Source organism: Malaya genurostris, chromosome 3, assembly GCF_030247185.1.
Source record: "Malaya genurostris strain Urasoe2022 chromosome 3, Malgen_1.1, whole genome shotgun sequence".
In the NCBI taxonomy this organism is placed as follows: domain Eukaryota; kingdom Metazoa; phylum Arthropoda; class Insecta; order Diptera; family Culicidae; genus Malaya; species Malaya genurostris.
Genome location: NC_080572.1, coordinates 52,071,924 through 52,088,414, shown reverse-complemented (window position 1 = coordinate 52,088,414; position 16,491 = coordinate 52,071,924). Strand labels below are relative to the sequence as shown.

At 36.6% G+C, this 16,491-nt stretch overlaps 3 protein-coding genes across 6 annotated transcripts in view; 2 read left to right on the top strand and 1 right to left on the bottom strand.

The window, feature by feature from the left end:
• The window catches only part of LOC131438654 (RNA-binding protein 24-B-like), a 121,070-nt gene extending 117,764 nt beyond the window's left edge, over positions 1–3,306 (top strand). For all 3 annotated transcript variants that reach the window (XM_058608810.1, XM_058608809.1, XM_058608811.1), the window contains exons 5-7: positions 31–190; positions 262–352; positions 419–3,306. In XM_058608810.1, the coding sequence (XP_058464793.1) occupies positions 31–190; positions 262–352; positions 419–585 (418 nt within the window). In that variant the 3' untranslated portion in view covers positions 586–3,306. The remainder of the gene's footprint in view (positions 1–30; positions 191–261; positions 353–418) is intronic.
• Positions 3,296–12,611, bottom strand: LOC131438655 (regulator of microtubule dynamics protein 1-like). 2 transcript variants are annotated; one of them, XM_058608813.1, is made up of 4 exons: positions 12,520–12,611; positions 4,091–4,195; positions 3,486–4,021; positions 3,296–3,416 (listed from the first exon to the last, which is right to left on the bottom strand). In XM_058608813.1, exons 2-4 carry the CDS (start codon positions 4,181–4,183, stop codon positions 3,359–3,361), a joined length of 687 nt encoding a protein of 228 aa, XP_058464796.1. In that variant the 5' UTR covers positions 4,184–4,195; positions 12,520–12,611; the 3' UTR covers positions 3,296–3,358. The 2 variants fall into 2 exon arrangements, with proteins under 2 accessions (XP_058464796.1, XP_058464795.1); XM_058608812.1 differs by having other exon boundaries at positions 12,354–12,593.
• LOC131438657 (regulator of microtubule dynamics protein 1-like) lies at positions 12,612–14,236 on the top strand. Its single transcript, XM_058608814.1, has 2 exons — positions 12,612–13,026; positions 13,084–14,236. Exons 1-2 carry the CDS (start codon positions 12,940–12,942, stop codon positions 13,681–13,683), a joined length of 687 nt encoding a protein of 228 aa, XP_058464797.1. The 5' UTR covers positions 12,612–12,939; the 3' UTR covers positions 13,684–14,236.
• Positions 14,237–16,491: the final 2,255 nt, after the last annotated feature.

The window sequence follows — 16,491 nt, the reverse complement described above, 5'->3', positions numbered from 1 at the left end:
TGAATGTTTATTTTTTGTATGCACCCACAGAGTACCACAGTCATACATCTATGGAGCACCGTATCTGGGAACAGCGGCTGGATCGACAGGAGCTGCTGCAGCCGCATCGGGGCTGGTTCCGATTCCAGCCACGCAATTGTCGCATGCCGCTGCCATTGCAGCTGCAACTAGCCAATTCTACGAATATCAGGTATGAATAACAATTCCGTGTCCGAATGGACTTACGTTCATCAGAATATATATATAAAATATTTATTTTAGAATGCTGTAGCTGCCGCCGCTGCCGCACCCTACCCTGGCCAGTACAGTGGGTTCGAAGCGTATCCGTACGCTGCCGCTGCCGGTGCTACAGGTAGGCTATTCAATGGTCAATCTAATGGTAAGTTTAATGGCTCTAATGGTAATACTATTCCGCCAGCTGGAGCTGCTGCTGCGGCTGCTCAGTACATGGCAGCACCGTACACCTATGCCACGCTACCGCAAGCAGGAGCTGCTGCAGCCGGTGGATATCCGGGTTTGTCGCCATATCAAAACGCGGCCAATGCCGCGGCCAACGCTGCCCTGCAGGAGGCACGACTTCAATAATATTTACCGAAAACATCCTCTGCGTTGTCGCTACTGACACTGCTAGGTGGTATCGATAAAACATAGAGCAACGCAACACACTCTAGCGGAGTAGAGTGATACTTTGAAGAAAAAAAAAGTCCGACGGCAACCGATGGTAGAGCAGCAGACAGAGAGCAGCAGCAGCTAGTTTAGCTAGGCAGTTCTTTTTTAATATAGATATTATGTAGTACTTATGCAAATAGTAGCTCCTAAGTAACCAATTATTTACCTATCAAAAGATTATTATTAAAATTGATATTGAAATCATAAATTAACCTATTTATTATAAACTAGTTTTATACGGCCGGAACTTATTATTTACTAAGTAATAATAAAACAAAAGCTCAACTCTAAGACATATGAATATTAACATTAAACATCCTTTAATTATTATTATTATTATTATTATTATTATTATTATCATTAAATATTAGTTGTAAATGATTCTATTATACACGAAAAAATGCAGCTACCATTGCAATACAATATTTTAACTCTTCCTTTTGTCAATCAACAAAAATCCACAATATACAAAAGCAATACATTTCATAGTAAAACGGAACGGAAATGTAATCAATACTATCAAAGTGGCACGTTTACTTAACCTACTGTCAACTAAATACCCTTGCGCTTCATGCTCGAAAAAAGAAAACAATTATTTGAACCAGCAACCCAACGGAACCTATTTAAAATCATATTTTGATTTCACTCGACGAACACCCAGTTCGTTGGAATCGAACAAAAAAGAACGATTTCATACATAATTAATTAAACATTAGTGATATTTATCAATTATGAAGTCTACTATTAATATATGAAAATTAACTATTTATACACGACCAGAGAGATACTTCAAACAAGAGAGCCACGACATGTTCTGTTAACTAAGTAAAATCGTCATAGCTAACTAACATCACTCGAAGCGATCAACTGACAAGCGTAAGATTTCTTTTTCGAAACAAAACATGTGAGATAACTGAAAAGAATACCAAAATGTCCATTTATGTTTCCTCTTAGCTTTTTTTCATGTGCGTCGTCATATATATTAAAATCTACGTTCTTTAAGTGAAACCAAACCGTCACCAACAAGTTCTTTTTTGTTTAGTAATTACTAGCGAAACACGGAGGGGAGGCGAGAACAAGATGAATCGAAATCTAGTCAAATGTTTTGTGTGTGGATTATTTATTTTGTTGATAGATCATATTTAGTAAAATCAAGCGAATTCGCAACAGTCCCAATCTTCATCATTTCATATACTTTCTTTCAATTTATTTGTTTTTCTTTCAACATTCATTGATTCAGCTCCTGACTTTCTAACCGAGAAGAAGAGACTTTTTCAGAACCTTAGAGAAATGCAAGTAGTACACAGAATCTTAACCTCAAATAGCTAAACAACCAAATACAGAAAAAAGGAAACATGCCCCCACAGAATCATCCACTCGATAAAAGCAACCGGCAAACGAAATAAGTAAAGAATGTTAATAAAAATCTTATCAAAAATCGTGCCTTCTTGTGCTGAAAATTGAGCGATAAATGAATCACACCCTACGAATGGAACCAACTGTAAACATAATAGCTCCAACGTGACATCTCCCCATAATGAATAGCATTTTGTCGTGGAAAAGAAAGTTGGATAAACCAAACGAAGCGCACCACCAAATTTTGACAATATAGAGTTAAACGATACAAAGAAAATCTATACAAAAAAACCGTGGAAATAGAGTATTCTTCGTAGGAAACCTTTTAAGCGAAAGACGTATTTTAAAAAAAATCTTTTAGAACAAACAAAAACACGATTTTTTGGTTTCAAAGAAGGTAAAAACTTAATTGATACTAGTTATCGTATCTTGTACTGGAAAAGTTCTCTTATAGTAGTTGCAATGAAAACAAACCCTTATACAGAGAATTCCACCAAGTCATGGAATCAACGTTAACATCTTTTATATGATAGACAGACAAACCCACACAATCTCAATACTTTTGTCTGAGACAAAACATACTCTTGTACGAACCTTTATTTCTAGGGAGACTTGTGCTGCATTCGGCGGGCACAAAAACTGTCTTTATTTGTTGAAGATTTCTGTAAGCTACTACGTGGAACAGAAAGTGGCGAAACCTTGACTAAACAAATAAAAAAAAACTAAGAATAGCAATAGCAGTTTCTAGTGGTTAAGTTTAAAATGAAGCCCTATTATTGAACATGAAGGAATCTCATTATTGCAATTGAAAACTATTTGAAAAAATTGACCCTCAATTTGTGGTGACTATTTTAAAAATGTAAAAAGTTACAGAAAGAATAAAACGAATATTTGTTTAAGGCGAAAGTATTTTATACTTGGAATGAAAAAACTCAAAGTTGAAAAAAACAGAAAGAAGCAGTAAACATATGAAGGTAAATTCTTTAGAATGAAAAAAAATGGAAAATATCAATTACTTTAATATTTAACATATTATTACAATTTAACAATAAAAAAGAAATCATATTGCTGATAAATACAACAACTCGAATTACCAAGTGGAACCAAAAAATCACATACACTTACATACAGAGATAAGAAGTAGCAAGAGATGAGCAGTTGTATTTCAGAAAAAAAAAATGATTCTTAATCAGTGACAAAGAAGGTAAACAAACAAGAAATAATTATTATACAAGATTAGAAACTATATATTTAAAATAAAACATACAAAAACTATTGAAATCTTATATTTGTTTGGATTCCGAAATTCAAAATGAAATAACATTTGTCGATTTCACATTTTCCCCAACAATTGTATTGCCACTTCCTTCGAGAATTTGTCATCTGCAGTTCTGGAAAGATTTCAAACAACACAGTCAGCAAGCTATTCAATTTCTCTAAAACTAATTAAGTGACTTTACCGAACTACTTCACGATTGGCAAGGCGGGTAAGGTACGGTCTCGCACTTTCGTACTTTTTCTGTTGAAAATATATCTTTCCGATTAGAAATTGATTGAGTGACAGAAACCCGGACCGAATTAGTTCCGCCTTCAGCAAGCATCGTAACGCGTCATCATAGCTAGGTTGAACCAGATCTTTGTTTAAAGCGTACACAAACAACTTCTCATACCACTGCAAACTGGCCAGCTTCTCGTAGAAGGCTCCTTCCAGATGCCACACATAGGGATCAAGTGCGTTCTCCTCCTTGGCGATTTTGATGTGTGCGAGCACTTCGGTAAGCGATAGAATCTGCTGTTTAGTTCCCTCAATTCCTGCTTTTTCACCGAAAAATATTGCATAATACTTATGCGATGCGGATGCTTTTGGGGCTATTTCCAAAAGACGGGATGCGGTTTGGAAACCTTCCAGTACTAACTCGTGGGCCGATTTGTCCTCCTTGTACAGTGAATAGAGAGCTCGAACAAAGCGCCACAGGATTTCATATTCCGAAGGTTGCTATTTGATTCACCGTGCACAACAATTATGTGTCATTCATATAATGCACTAATTACTTAGAATACTCACGAGATGCTGCCTGAGAAAATTGATAACTTCTTCATACTTATATTCATCGAACAGTTCGTCTGCTCTCCGGATAATTTCCTGTGTGTCTGGCATAGCTCTCCGTTTCTGAATGAGTTTCAATTTTTTTCATCAGACTAGCGGTAGGCTTCTATTATTTGGTGAAATTTAATGCTTATCTCAAACGCCAAAATATCGCAACGTATGAATTCATCTTTTTGAGGTCAGTGTTGCATAAACACTTGGCAAACAAGCAATAAATGCAATAAGTAATATGTGTTCTTATCACATTGCGATTTGTTTAACGGCTAGCAATTTCAAAGTTTTTTGTCTTTCTCATATAGAAAGGCTATGAAATCGCTGTGAAAACCGAATTTACAGCCGATTTTCTTGAATCATTGATTCAAATTAAAGCTCTCATTGCCTTTACACATTCTGTGCAATTTCATCCTGATCCGACTTCCGGTTCCGAAATTATAGGGCGGTGAGTGTCAAACATTCAAATTCAAAATGACGATGCAAAATCAGTACGCGACGGTACGTGCGGTTTTTCTCCATTCGCAGCGTGCTTTGTTCGATTTCGTATAGCGTGCAGGCGACGACACGACCTGCCACTCGCTTATTAAAACTGTATCGTAAATTTAACTACCCCTCAGTAACTCGTAATGTCAAAATGAAAGCTTAGGAAATATATTTGATACTGGCAACCCAGGTTCATAAACTGTTGTTTTTAGAATAACTGTTAGGGCATGTTCCGGAGTGTTCTAGTTCTAGATGCATAATTTATGTCAGTTTTAAAATTTAAATCTAGAAATTATAACAAAATAAACTGGCAGTCCCAGCAGCGTTTTATCTGTGTTTCAAATATAGAAAAAATAAAACGGCAGTTTATACCAGTTTTAAATTTGACAGTAGAACTGTTCGAATAAATAAAACTAAAACGGCTATCAAACAAATGCTATTCGATTAAACAACAAAGAAAGTTAATTTAGATCACGAAACATGAAATCGATACTATCGAATATAATTAACGTAATTGTTTGTTAAAAAAAACTCGTGCGAGAAAAATAAGACAAAATATAAAAACGACCAATACGACTTCGATAAACATCACTAAAAGAGATTCTAAGTGAAGATTTATAATAGATTCTAAGTGAAGTGCTATAGTACGGTCTTTAGTTGTTAGTTATTTATTTTAGCCTTGGTCATTCGCCGAGACATTATAGGTATCTGTATCTTTCTTTTTTTCTTTTGTTTTTCTTAAGTAAAGATAGTCCAAATAGACTAAAGTAAAGATATCAAATATTCATATTTCGTATCTGCTCTTTTTAATATTTAACATTCTTGAGTCGTAGCATGTAATCGAGATTGACAGAAATATCTGGGGAACTCATGAATCATTTATTTTGTATGCATTCCTGTTTGGCATTTTGCGTCTTTAAGTTCTTCTTCCCATCTTCTTGTAATAGCTTAGCAGAGGTCTAAATGTAGTTAATTTAATCTATCCGTTCAAAGTTGGTAAAATACCAAAACAATCCACGCCACCAGTGTTTTTCAATGAAAAAGGCATTAGTCTAATTTTTGAATAGATTTATAGTAAAAATTGCAGTCGTAACGATATTCAAATTCAGAAGAACTTTTTCAATTTGTTTGTTTATTCATATTGCTAGGGTACCTTGGTAACTATTTTGTAGCAACTAGAACAGTGTTGTTTGAAAGTTTTATTTTCATATTTCACAAGGGGTCGCTATATTTGGGGTAACTGGTGGTAAATCACTTAGGAACAATTTTTATTTCGTTTTTGTTCGGAGTGTCTGGTCGTGTCGTCGGTGCAGGGTAGTCACATTAAAATCTATATAATCCGTTTATTCAATTTGTACCTACTTGTTAGTGTTATCACAGGAGCATGATAACGATTCTTTTCTATATAAGTGCAGTTATTGCCTCTCTCATATAGAAAGTTTATACAATCACCTGAAAAATTGACACAGTTCATCGAACTAAACAATGTATGTGTATGTGTGTGTGAGTATGTATTAAATAATGTCACACATAAAATAAAAAATCTTGTAGAAGAAGTAGTGGTCAAAAAGTTTAAAACGAGACTCACTAAATTTCCTCAGAGATGATTTGATCGGTTTCCACAAACAGACTCAAATAATAGTTCCTATAGTCTCATAGGTTGCTGTTTAATTTCATCCGGGTCCGATTTCTGGTTCCAGAACTATAGGGTAAAGTATGTTTATTCATTTAGTGCGACGATGCAAAATAATTTACAATTTGAAAAGATTATGTTAGTTCATACCCAAAGAAAGTTTCTTATATTACTCAAGATTGAAAAAAAATTCTTCTCAACATCTTCTGGTAATATTTTTGAAAATATAAATAATATGAGAAAGGCAGGTTTATATCCCAGGTTGGCGGTTCAATGCATAGGACGTTGGTCTTATAAGCCAGGGTTCGTATGTTCGAGCCCCGACCTGGAAGGATTCTTAGTGTCAGTAGGATCCATAGTACTAGCCATGCAATGATTCTGTACACTAAGAATCGGCTGCGAAATCTGTTGAAACAAAAAGGCCAAATTCCACAAAAGGAATGTAATGCCAAGACTTTGCCTCTTAGGTTTATTCGTAATATCAGGAATATTGCCGGTGAGTCGTGTGCGTGTTTTCTGCCAGCTCACGTGCTTCGTATTTCAGCGAGCCACGAGCTCTATCGATACGGCTCTCTTTTCTTCCTAGCACACGCTCAAAGAGTATGGTTCGAAAAAGCACAGCACACGGGCTGTATGAGAACTGGCTCGTGTAGTGAACGTGTGCTAGGCCATCACTGTTTATTTGATTCAAATGATTCAAAATTATTTAACTGATCGTACTCTTCAGGTTAGCTATCAAAATTGTAAATCTGATTTGCTACCCGTACGAGCAGGTGTTCCGCAGGGTTCGAGCGTAGCTCCAATCTTGTATAATATTTCCACTTCTGATCTTTCAAATCTACCCGTTGGTTGTCAGAAATGAAAATTAAATATTTTCAGTGATTATCTGTCAAAATGGAAAATTGCACCAAATGCTGCAAAAACGCAATTAATTAACTTTCCCCATAAGCCAAGAGTTTCTTTTTTTAAACCAAACAAAATCACATTACAAAATTGAATGGCTTGGAATTGACATGGAAAAATACTTAGGTTTGAAGTACGACAAAAAAACTCACTTTCAAGGATCACATTGCAGGAATCCAGACAAAGTGTAATAAATATATTAAATGTTTATATCCTCTTATAAACAGAAATTCTAAGCTTAGTCTAAAAAACAAATTATTAATTTATAAACAAATTTTCCGACCAACCATGCTTTATGCAGTACCTATTTGGTCAAGTTGTTGTTCCACCAGGAAGAAAACGCTTCAAAGGATTCAGAATAAAATTCTGAAAATGATTTTGTAGCGTCCTCCCTGGTTTAGTACAAATGAGTTACACAGACTCACAAATATAGAACCATTAGATGTAATGTCACATAATATTATAAGCAAATTCCGACAAAAATCAATGCAATCTTCAATTGAATCGATTTGCTCTCTGTATTAGTTAGTAAGTTAGTATATAAGTTCGTTTTCCCCATTACATAATACACATTGGTTTACAATTTTCCCTACACAAAAATCACAGAATTGCGGAAGAAAATGATGTCTTAATAGTAATAACCAAATCATGTATATAATATGGCTGAAAAGTCATAACTTGTGACTGAATACCCAATTTAAATCTTAATACTTTTAGTTTAACTCATATTCCAATAAATATTTAGATAAAAAACTCTCTGAATGAGCTACTTGCTTTGTTCACTGGTAAGCATCTACCAAGCAAAGAAATGTTATACAGCATATATTTATAGATTCCTCTTTGAGCGAAACTTCATAGGGTAAAGTGTTATAATATGCCCCCCTTAAGAAAACATTGAGATATTTCCAAGTGTATTGATATATTTTCCTCGAGAATGTAAGTATTTCGTTGCAGAACGGATGAGGAACATAAATTTCAATGACTACAATAGAAAAGATGAGAATTGATTGATATAAACACATTTTCCAAAGCGGCCACATTCTTAGTTTTTTTCGCTCGCCTCAGACATAATGCCCCAGCAGCCGTAAAATATGTCTCACAACAAATCTGTGGCATGACACACAACAAAAGACATTTTATCCCACAACAATGATGCATTATGCTTCTTGAAATGTCCATAAAGTTACTGTTTTGAGATAATCAGTATGTCAAAGAAATGGCGGATAAAACATCTATTTAGTCGAAGCAAAACCTTACATCAAAAAGGTGCCAAATGAAATTTTTACTTTTTTCATACTTTCCTGCAAACGACAACCAACAAACTTGCATAGCAGAAAGATCCTACGAAAAGATAGTGTTAGTGATAAAACTTTGGTTCAGAAAAGTCTTCAATGCTTAAGAAAGAAAAGGGGGCATTTTGGCTAGCAGGGGCGCTTTATAAGACTTTCCCCTACTACGCAGAATTATGCGATTTTTTTTTTGCAAAACGCGAAATCCCCCTATAGCAACAGAAGCAGATCTGCTACTAAATGAAATTCATGTATACCAGCGATCGAAATCGTCGCCCGTGCACGAAAAATCAAGAGGATGACATTATTGGCTCGCTGTGATTGGTTCGTGAAACTACAATTTTCTTTATGAAATGATAAAGAAGTTTCATGTATGGAAGGTCCCGACAAGCAAGAATGTCTCGAAGTGGGACATTGGATAGTCTACCTTGGGTACGCAAAAAATTTATTAGTTGAGATTTGACATTACGATACTCCACGCACGTCTAAACGACATGATCAATATCCCGATAACCATCTCCACAAGCACAATGATTAGTCTCGGAGAACCCAATTCGAAGGAGATGTGCGTCTAACGTGTAGTGATTGGACATGAGGCTGGACGTCATACGAATGAAATCCTTACTCACATCCAGTCCCCTGAACCATCCCTTTGTCGATATTTTCGGAATAATTGAGTGCATCCACCGACCCAGATCATCTCTATCCCAAGAAGCTTGCCAGCTGGAAAGTGTTATTTGGCGAGATGCGCTATATAATTCGTTGAAAGCAATCGGTCGCTCATAAATTTCACCCTCAATAGCACCACATTTGGCTAAAATATCAGCCCTCAATAGCACCACATTTGACTAAAATTTAATTGCCAGGAATGGAGCAATAAGGCGGGACCCAGACTATAGTGATTAGATAGTTATTGTTAAATATGTCGTTCAAGCACTGTTTTATTTTGCCCAAGAACAACAATTCATTTTTGCCAGCAGCGTTTGAGCGAATGGCTTTAATTGCACTCAGACTATCTGTGAAGAGGCAATAATGGTTTGGAGATAATGTGACGATTACACTCAAGCTATAATGAACTGCTGCTAACTCTGCTACATAAACAGATGCAGGTTCTTGAAGCCTAAAGGAGGCCGAAACATTATTGTTGAATATACCAAACCCTGTCGCTTCTTCAATTCGAGCCTGAATATGCCTGAACTTACTTGAAAATATTTTTGGATTTCCGCCGAGCGTAGATGATCCGGGATTCCACGCACTTCGCGCTGCATGGATGTATCGAATAATAAAGTTGAGTCAGGGGCATTCAGGATGCTGTCACGGATAGGAATATATCTTGATGGGTTGATTTCCTGTGACATGTGGTTAAAATATACTGTCATGAATTTTGTTTGAGACCGAAGCTCGACTAGTCGTTCGAAATTATTAATTACCATGGGATTCAGCACCTCACATCTTATTAGCAGGCTTGATGAAAGCTCCCAAAATCGATCTTTTGATGGAAGAACTCCCGCCAGAACTACAAGACTCATTGTATGTGTCGAATGCATGCAGCCTAAGGCAATTCTCAAACAACGGTACTGAATTCGCTCCAGTTTGATAATATGAGAGTTTGCAGCGGAACGAAAACAAACGCATCCATATTCCATCACTGAAAGTATCGTTGTCTGATACAATTTTATTACATCTTGTGGATGAGCACTCCACCAAGATCCTGTTATTGTTCGAAGCAAATTTACTCTTTGTTGGCATTTCATTATCAGATACCTAATGTGTCCTCCCCACGTGCATTTGGAATCAAACCACACTCCGAGGTATTTAAAAGTCAAAACTTGCGCGATAATTCTTCCCATCATATGAAGCTGAAGCTGCGCGGGATCATGCTTTCTTGAAAAGATAACCATCTCTGTTTTCTCCGTAGAGAATTCGATACCCAGATGAACAGCCCAAACGAACAATTTATCTAAGGTATCTTGCAATGGTTTTTGCAGTTCAACAACTTTGGGTCCAGTAACTGAAACCACGCCATCATTTGCTAATTTTCTTAGTGTGCAGGGGGTTACTAGACAGCTGTCAATGTCATTCACGTAAAAGTTATAGAGGAGCGGACCAAGATATGAGCCTTGCGAGAGACCAATGTAGCTAATTCTGAATGATGCTAAGTCGCCATATGAAAAGTGCATGTGCTTTTCTGACAAAAGGTTGTGCAAATAATTATTTATAACCGCTGGAAGACCATGTTGGTGGAGCTTGTTTGAAAGAACATCAATGGAAACTGAATCAAATTCTCCTTTTATGTCCAAAAATACAGAAGGCAATTTGGATGTCAGACGAAAGCAATGCAAGGCAATCATTCGTCCCTCTATTTCTACGAAAACCAAACTGAGTAGGGTCTGAACGATGAAAAAAATTATCATTTTTGCGATTTTTTCCAGAATTATCGTTCAACAAAATAAATTCAAATTTTTTGCATAATAAAAAGCATCATTCGAACAACATTTTGTAATTTTTTCGCGGAAAAATATTGAGAAATAAGTCGATGAATAGGTATTTTTGAGGACGCTTATTAAAAATCACGATTTGCGGTATCCTCTGTATCTCAGCGCAGACAAGTGAAGACAAGAGAAGTGAACAAATGAACGCAGCAAAGTTAGAAAAGAAGTTTCACTAGACCCCAACGTTTCTGTATGATTTTTTTTTTAATTTTTGGTGGTTGTTCAAAGTGAAAACTACGATTTTTCACGAAAATATTCGCCATTTCGTAGCCGTTAAACCTCCCCAAAGTAACAAACAACGAAAAGGAAAACGTTGATGTCTGGTTTTAATGTGTAGAAAGTGTGTACAAAATTTGAAAAAAAATTGGTGCAGTAGATTTTGAGTGACGATGGACACGGACTTTCAAAACCTGCTTTCGAGAAAAACTCGTTCAAAGTTGTTTGTTTATAAAATCGATGGAGACAATAATTACCCGTAGGGTCTAACATTTTTAAAAAATCATATTTTTTCTTTTATAATTTATTATAATGAAACATTTCAAGAATGTTTTGTCAAGTTTTGAAGTCAATCGAAGTAGAAATCTTGGGCCTGTGCACCGAGCTCATTCTTCTTCGTAGTATGAGATAGCCATAGATAAAAGTCCATAACTTCCAGAGTTTCGTTCCAATAGGCTTGAAAATTTTACAGAAAATTTTTGAAATGTTTTACTGAAAGAAAATATAAAGAAAATAATAAATGATTTTTCAAAAGTGTTAGACCCTACCCGCCCCTTAAGAAATTTTTGCACACATAAGCAAAGTCTTGGCATTACATTCCTTTCGTGGAACTTTCTGTTTCAACAGACTTCGCAGCCGATTCTTAGCGTACAGAATCATTGCATGGCTAGTACTATTGATCCTACTTTGAACACATGCGTAAGTATATTAATACATAGGTATATACATATATAAGTTACGTAAATGGAGGTTTGGGTGTATATATAACCTTTTTAGAGTCTCTGCTAATGTTTTGTCACGAGATATAAGTATGAGCACATAATTCGACCAAAAAATACAAAGCAACATATGATAAAAAAAATACAAAGCAATATATGACACTTTTTCTGTAAATATTTAGATTTGCAGTTAGTTTCTTTATACTTCTAGCTATAATGATTTTCAAAAACAAATCCCAAAAAGAAATTTTTTTTTCTCGTGAATTATTTCCCGTGAAGTGTGAAGGTGGCTGCATCATTTAAAAATACAATAGTCAAAATTTGAAAAATTGTCAATGAAGTAGTTATTACTGCACTTCATATTTAATCACATTAAAATCGTTAGGAACTAGTTCCACCATTCCTCACATTTACTTCCGATGACGAGCATATCTAGCGTCCATACCGGTACGACACACAATGAATAAATATGCTTGAAATATTTTTTCATACCATATTAGATCCCTGTTGGCACTCCGGGCAACGACTAGAACACCAATAATAACAAAGGAAACCCACATAAGGCATGTGACAGGTATGGAATGATGGCACAACGCGTAGCTGCGGTGTAAAACTAGTAAGTACACGCGTTCCCAACTTCCCAACATGTGATATGTACCTATAGAACACGACTAAAACCTGCGCTTGCGTACTTGCGCCACTGACGTTCGTCGTGCTTTACTTCCCATCCAATGCAAACTAGTTCCTCCGTGAGCGACGACAGACAATTCTTTGTGCGTGAAATAAAAGAGTTTGGATGGTTCATACACAACTCAGACTGCCAGTCAGTCAGTAAACCGATTGTTCTTATCACAGACTCGAGTGGTTGCAGCACGGTCTGCGACGATAAGCCAGGCGTTTTTTTTTTCACTCTATTGCTAATCAGTAAATTTAAGTTATCTGCTGATTGATAGGCACATTGGATAGGATAGTCATTCGTAACAGCAGAGTATGTAAAGGCAATCAGAGTTCATACGGTGCTAGAGCGGAAAGTGTGTCAGAAGTGTTTCGAATTGTTTGTTAAACAGAGGCCGTGAAAATGTCCACAGAAGAGCTGAGTTTGGCGGACGAATTATTCGAAGATGTTAAATATCAAGAGGCGTTAGATCTGTTGAATAAATTAAATGTAAATTAAAAATGTAAACTTGATATTCACCAGATACTGATTATCATCATATTTTAGGATAAAGATGCCGTGGAAGTTCAGTGGCGATTGGCACGTGCAATGTTTTTTATTTCTAAACAGACCACTAACAATGACGAGAAAGCGAAGTATGTCCGGGAAGCTTTCGAATATGCTCAGAAATCTGTGGAATTGGATGCAAATAGTTTCGGAGCTAACAAATGGTATGGTGCCATCTTGTCGGAGAAGAGTAACTTAGATGGAGTGACCGAACGCATTAAACAGTTGGAAAACGTGAAGAAACATTTTACGATAGCCAAGGACATCAACCCAGCTGATCCGGGCATTCTACACATGCTCGGGCAGTTCAATTTTAAGTTGTCGGAAGTCAACTGGGTCACCCGAAAGCTGATCAACTCGGTAGCCCCGAATCCCCCGAAAGTATCTTTTGAGGAAGCATTGGAATGGTTTGAGAAGGCCGAAAGGCTGAAGCCGGGCTTTTATAGTCAGAATTGGCTATATCTTGGTAAAACGTATCTCGCTATGAAACAGAAGGACAAGGCCCGCGAGTGGTTTGAAAAAGCAGCAACGGTTGAGGTTCGCAACGAAGATGATCGCATCTGCCTCGAAGAAGCTAGTCAGGCTTTAAAACAACTTTAATAGTATATCACACCATCGACCTCGCGTTTCTTTGTCGCTGCTTGCATAATTTCTATCTAAAATAAGAATTAATCCAGGCAATGTCACAGTTGAAAGGCCAGCGTGGCTGTTTTTGTTGAATGCAGTTTATGATAAAGTTAAACAGTGCATGGTTATTACTAGGAAATTCCGCTAACGTCGTATATATCGATGTACTAAACAAGAACGCAAATCGATCGGCTACGAGACCCTCTTAGTCATAATGTGCACGATAATTAGTCAGAAAATGGACTTTGCGTTGCTAGTGTTATGGTGCTGATTTGAAAGATATTTCCGTTTAGATAAATATACGTTATACGTGTTTGCACGTTGTTTCGTTCAATTGTATTGATACTGTAGATCACCCAGAGAGATTCGTGTTTGACCTAGGGTGTGATTTCGAGCAATAGAGTTGAATTTATCAACTTGCTTGTTTGATGTACAGCCTGTTACATAAGATCGTGGTCACTGTTGTGAGAAAATGAAAAGACTCAACATGAAAATACTTTTGAATATTGTTTTATTAGATCGAAAACTTGCATACAAATACATTAATAGCAAATCCAATCCCCTTCAGCATTAATAATGGCTTGATACCTTCGAGGCACAGTTTGAACGAGATATTGCTCGTATTCTCCTGAAAACGACCTTCAAATTTGTGAATTCGGCGAGCAAACTGTTTCAAATTGTGTGGTCGGTTTTCCCAAGCTTCATCTTCATTTGATCCCAAACGTTCTAAATTGGATTGGCATTGGGCGACTGAGACGGCCAATCCAAGGTCACGACACCATTTAGCTCCTTTGTCCATTCAAGACGTTTTTCCACACCAGTTTTTGCAAAGTGCTTCGAAATTTCAAATTATTTGCGATCAAATGTCTGCGAACAGTTCTGTACGATATATGAATCGCTGAATCGAATTGTAAACAATAGTCAGCTGATTTATTCTCGCATTGCATCAAGGACACTACTGCCCTCTGTGTTAAAAAAAATATCACACCATTCCACTTTACCGATCGCGAGTAATCGTGATTACGCTCTTTTGTAACAGACTGTAGTACCAATCTTTTGTTTTATTCGATCTTAGCAAGATTTTTTTGCATTTCGGTTGATGTTCGCATAAACTTATTCCTTCAATTTAACAAGTCGATCAAAACAGTTTTCGTTCGTCAGTCTCAGCGATTTCAGGGGGCCCGGAAATTCGAAGATTCAAAATTGTTTTTTCATTATTCATAACCAGTGTTGCGAAAATATCAAATAATCAAATCTCACCGCTGCAGAAAATCATGCGCGATTTTCGACAGCGATTATCACTATCTACAATATCAATGATAATTGTGATCACTCGAAGTGAGTATGGAAAATATCACACCCCGTCCAATATCACCATAGTGATGTTTCGTAAACTCACACATGATTATAAATTATCATCATTGAAAATCATTCTCACAATTATCAGCCATGCAAAGATTTTCACTATCACATGGTGATATTCAATGAGGTGAGTGAAGTTTTGAAAATCAATTTCAACCAAATCTTATCATGCAGTATGATTATTTTTGGAATGGGTGGTGTCGAATCTCGATGTCTGAAGTAATTTGAAATTGTTGATAGTGAAATTCGGTTCGTAAAAATTCATCTAAACCCATGGCAATATGAATATTTTTGAAACGGGTATGATGAGTAGATGTTAAATATCGATGTCTGGAGTCATTTTGAAATCCAAGATGGCGGCTCTCGGATCATGAAAATTCATCTGAAACCATGCAATATGGGTATTTTTGGAACGGGTACGATGAGTAGATGTTGAATATTGGTGTCTGAAGTGATTTTGAAATCCAAGATGGCGGCTTTCGGTTCATGAAAATTCATCTGAAACCATACAATATGGGTATTTTTGGAACGGGTACGATGAGTAGATGTTGAATATTGGTGTCTGAAGTGATTTTGAAATCCAAGATGGCGGCTTTCGGTTCATGAAAATTCATCTGAAACCATGCAATATGGGTATTTTTGAAACGGGTACGATGAGTAGATGTTGAATATGGGTGTCTGGAGTCATTTTGAAATCCAACATGGTGGCTCTCGGTTCATGAAAATTCAACTAAACCCATGCAATATGGGTATTTTTGGAACGGGTATGATGAGTAGATGTTGAATATTGATGTCTGGAGTCATTTTGAAATCCAAGATGGCGGCTTTCGGTTCATGAAAATTCATCTAAACCCATGCAATATGGGTATTTTTGGAACGGGTATGATGAGTAGATGTTGAATATTGGTGTCTGAAGTGATTTTGAAATCCAAGATGGCGGCTTTCGGTTCATGAAAATTCATCTGAAACCATGCAATATGGGTATTTTTGGAACGGGTACGATGAGTAGATGTTGAATATTGGTGTCTGAAGTGATTTTGAAATCCAAGATGGCGGCTTTCGGTTCATGAAAATTCATCTGAAACCATGCAATATGGGTATTTTTGGAACGGGTACGATGAGTAGATGTTGAATATGGGTGTCTGGAGTCTTTTGAAATCCAACATGGTGGCTCTCGGTTCATGAAAATTCAACTAAACCCATGCAATATGGGTATTTTTGGAACGGGTATGATGAGTAGATGTTGAATATTGATGTCTGGAGTCATTTTGAAATCCAAGATGGCGGCTTTCGGTTCATGAAAATTCATCTAAACCCATGCAATATGGGTATTTTTGGAACGGGTATGATGAGTAGATGTTGAATATTGATGTCTGGAGTCATTTTGAAATCCAAGATGGCGGCTTTCGGTTCATGAAA

Excerpts from the sequence above, each read along its gene's own strand:
- LOC131438655 (XM_058608812.1), bottom strand. The coding sequence starts at position 12,428 with ATGCCTTATGTGGGTTTCCTTTGTTATTATTGGTGTTCTAGTCGTTGC. Across the intron at positions 4,022-4,090 it reads ATTTTCTCAGGCAGCATCTC|CAACCTTCGGAATATGAAAT; the intron begins GTGAGTATTCTA and ends TGAATCAAATAG. Across the intron at positions 3,417-3,485 it reads GCCAATCGTGAAGTAGTTCG|AACTGCAGATGACAAATTCT; the intron begins GTAAAGTCACTT and ends AAATCTTTCCAG.
- LOC131438657 (XM_058608814.1), top strand. The coding sequence starts at position 12,940 with ATGTCCACAGAAGAGCTGAGTTTGGCGGACGAATTATTCGAAGATGTT. Across the intron at positions 13,027-13,083 it reads ATCTGTTGAATAAATTAAAT|GATAAAGATGCCGTGGAAGT; the intron begins GTAAATTAAAAA and ends ATCATATTTTAG.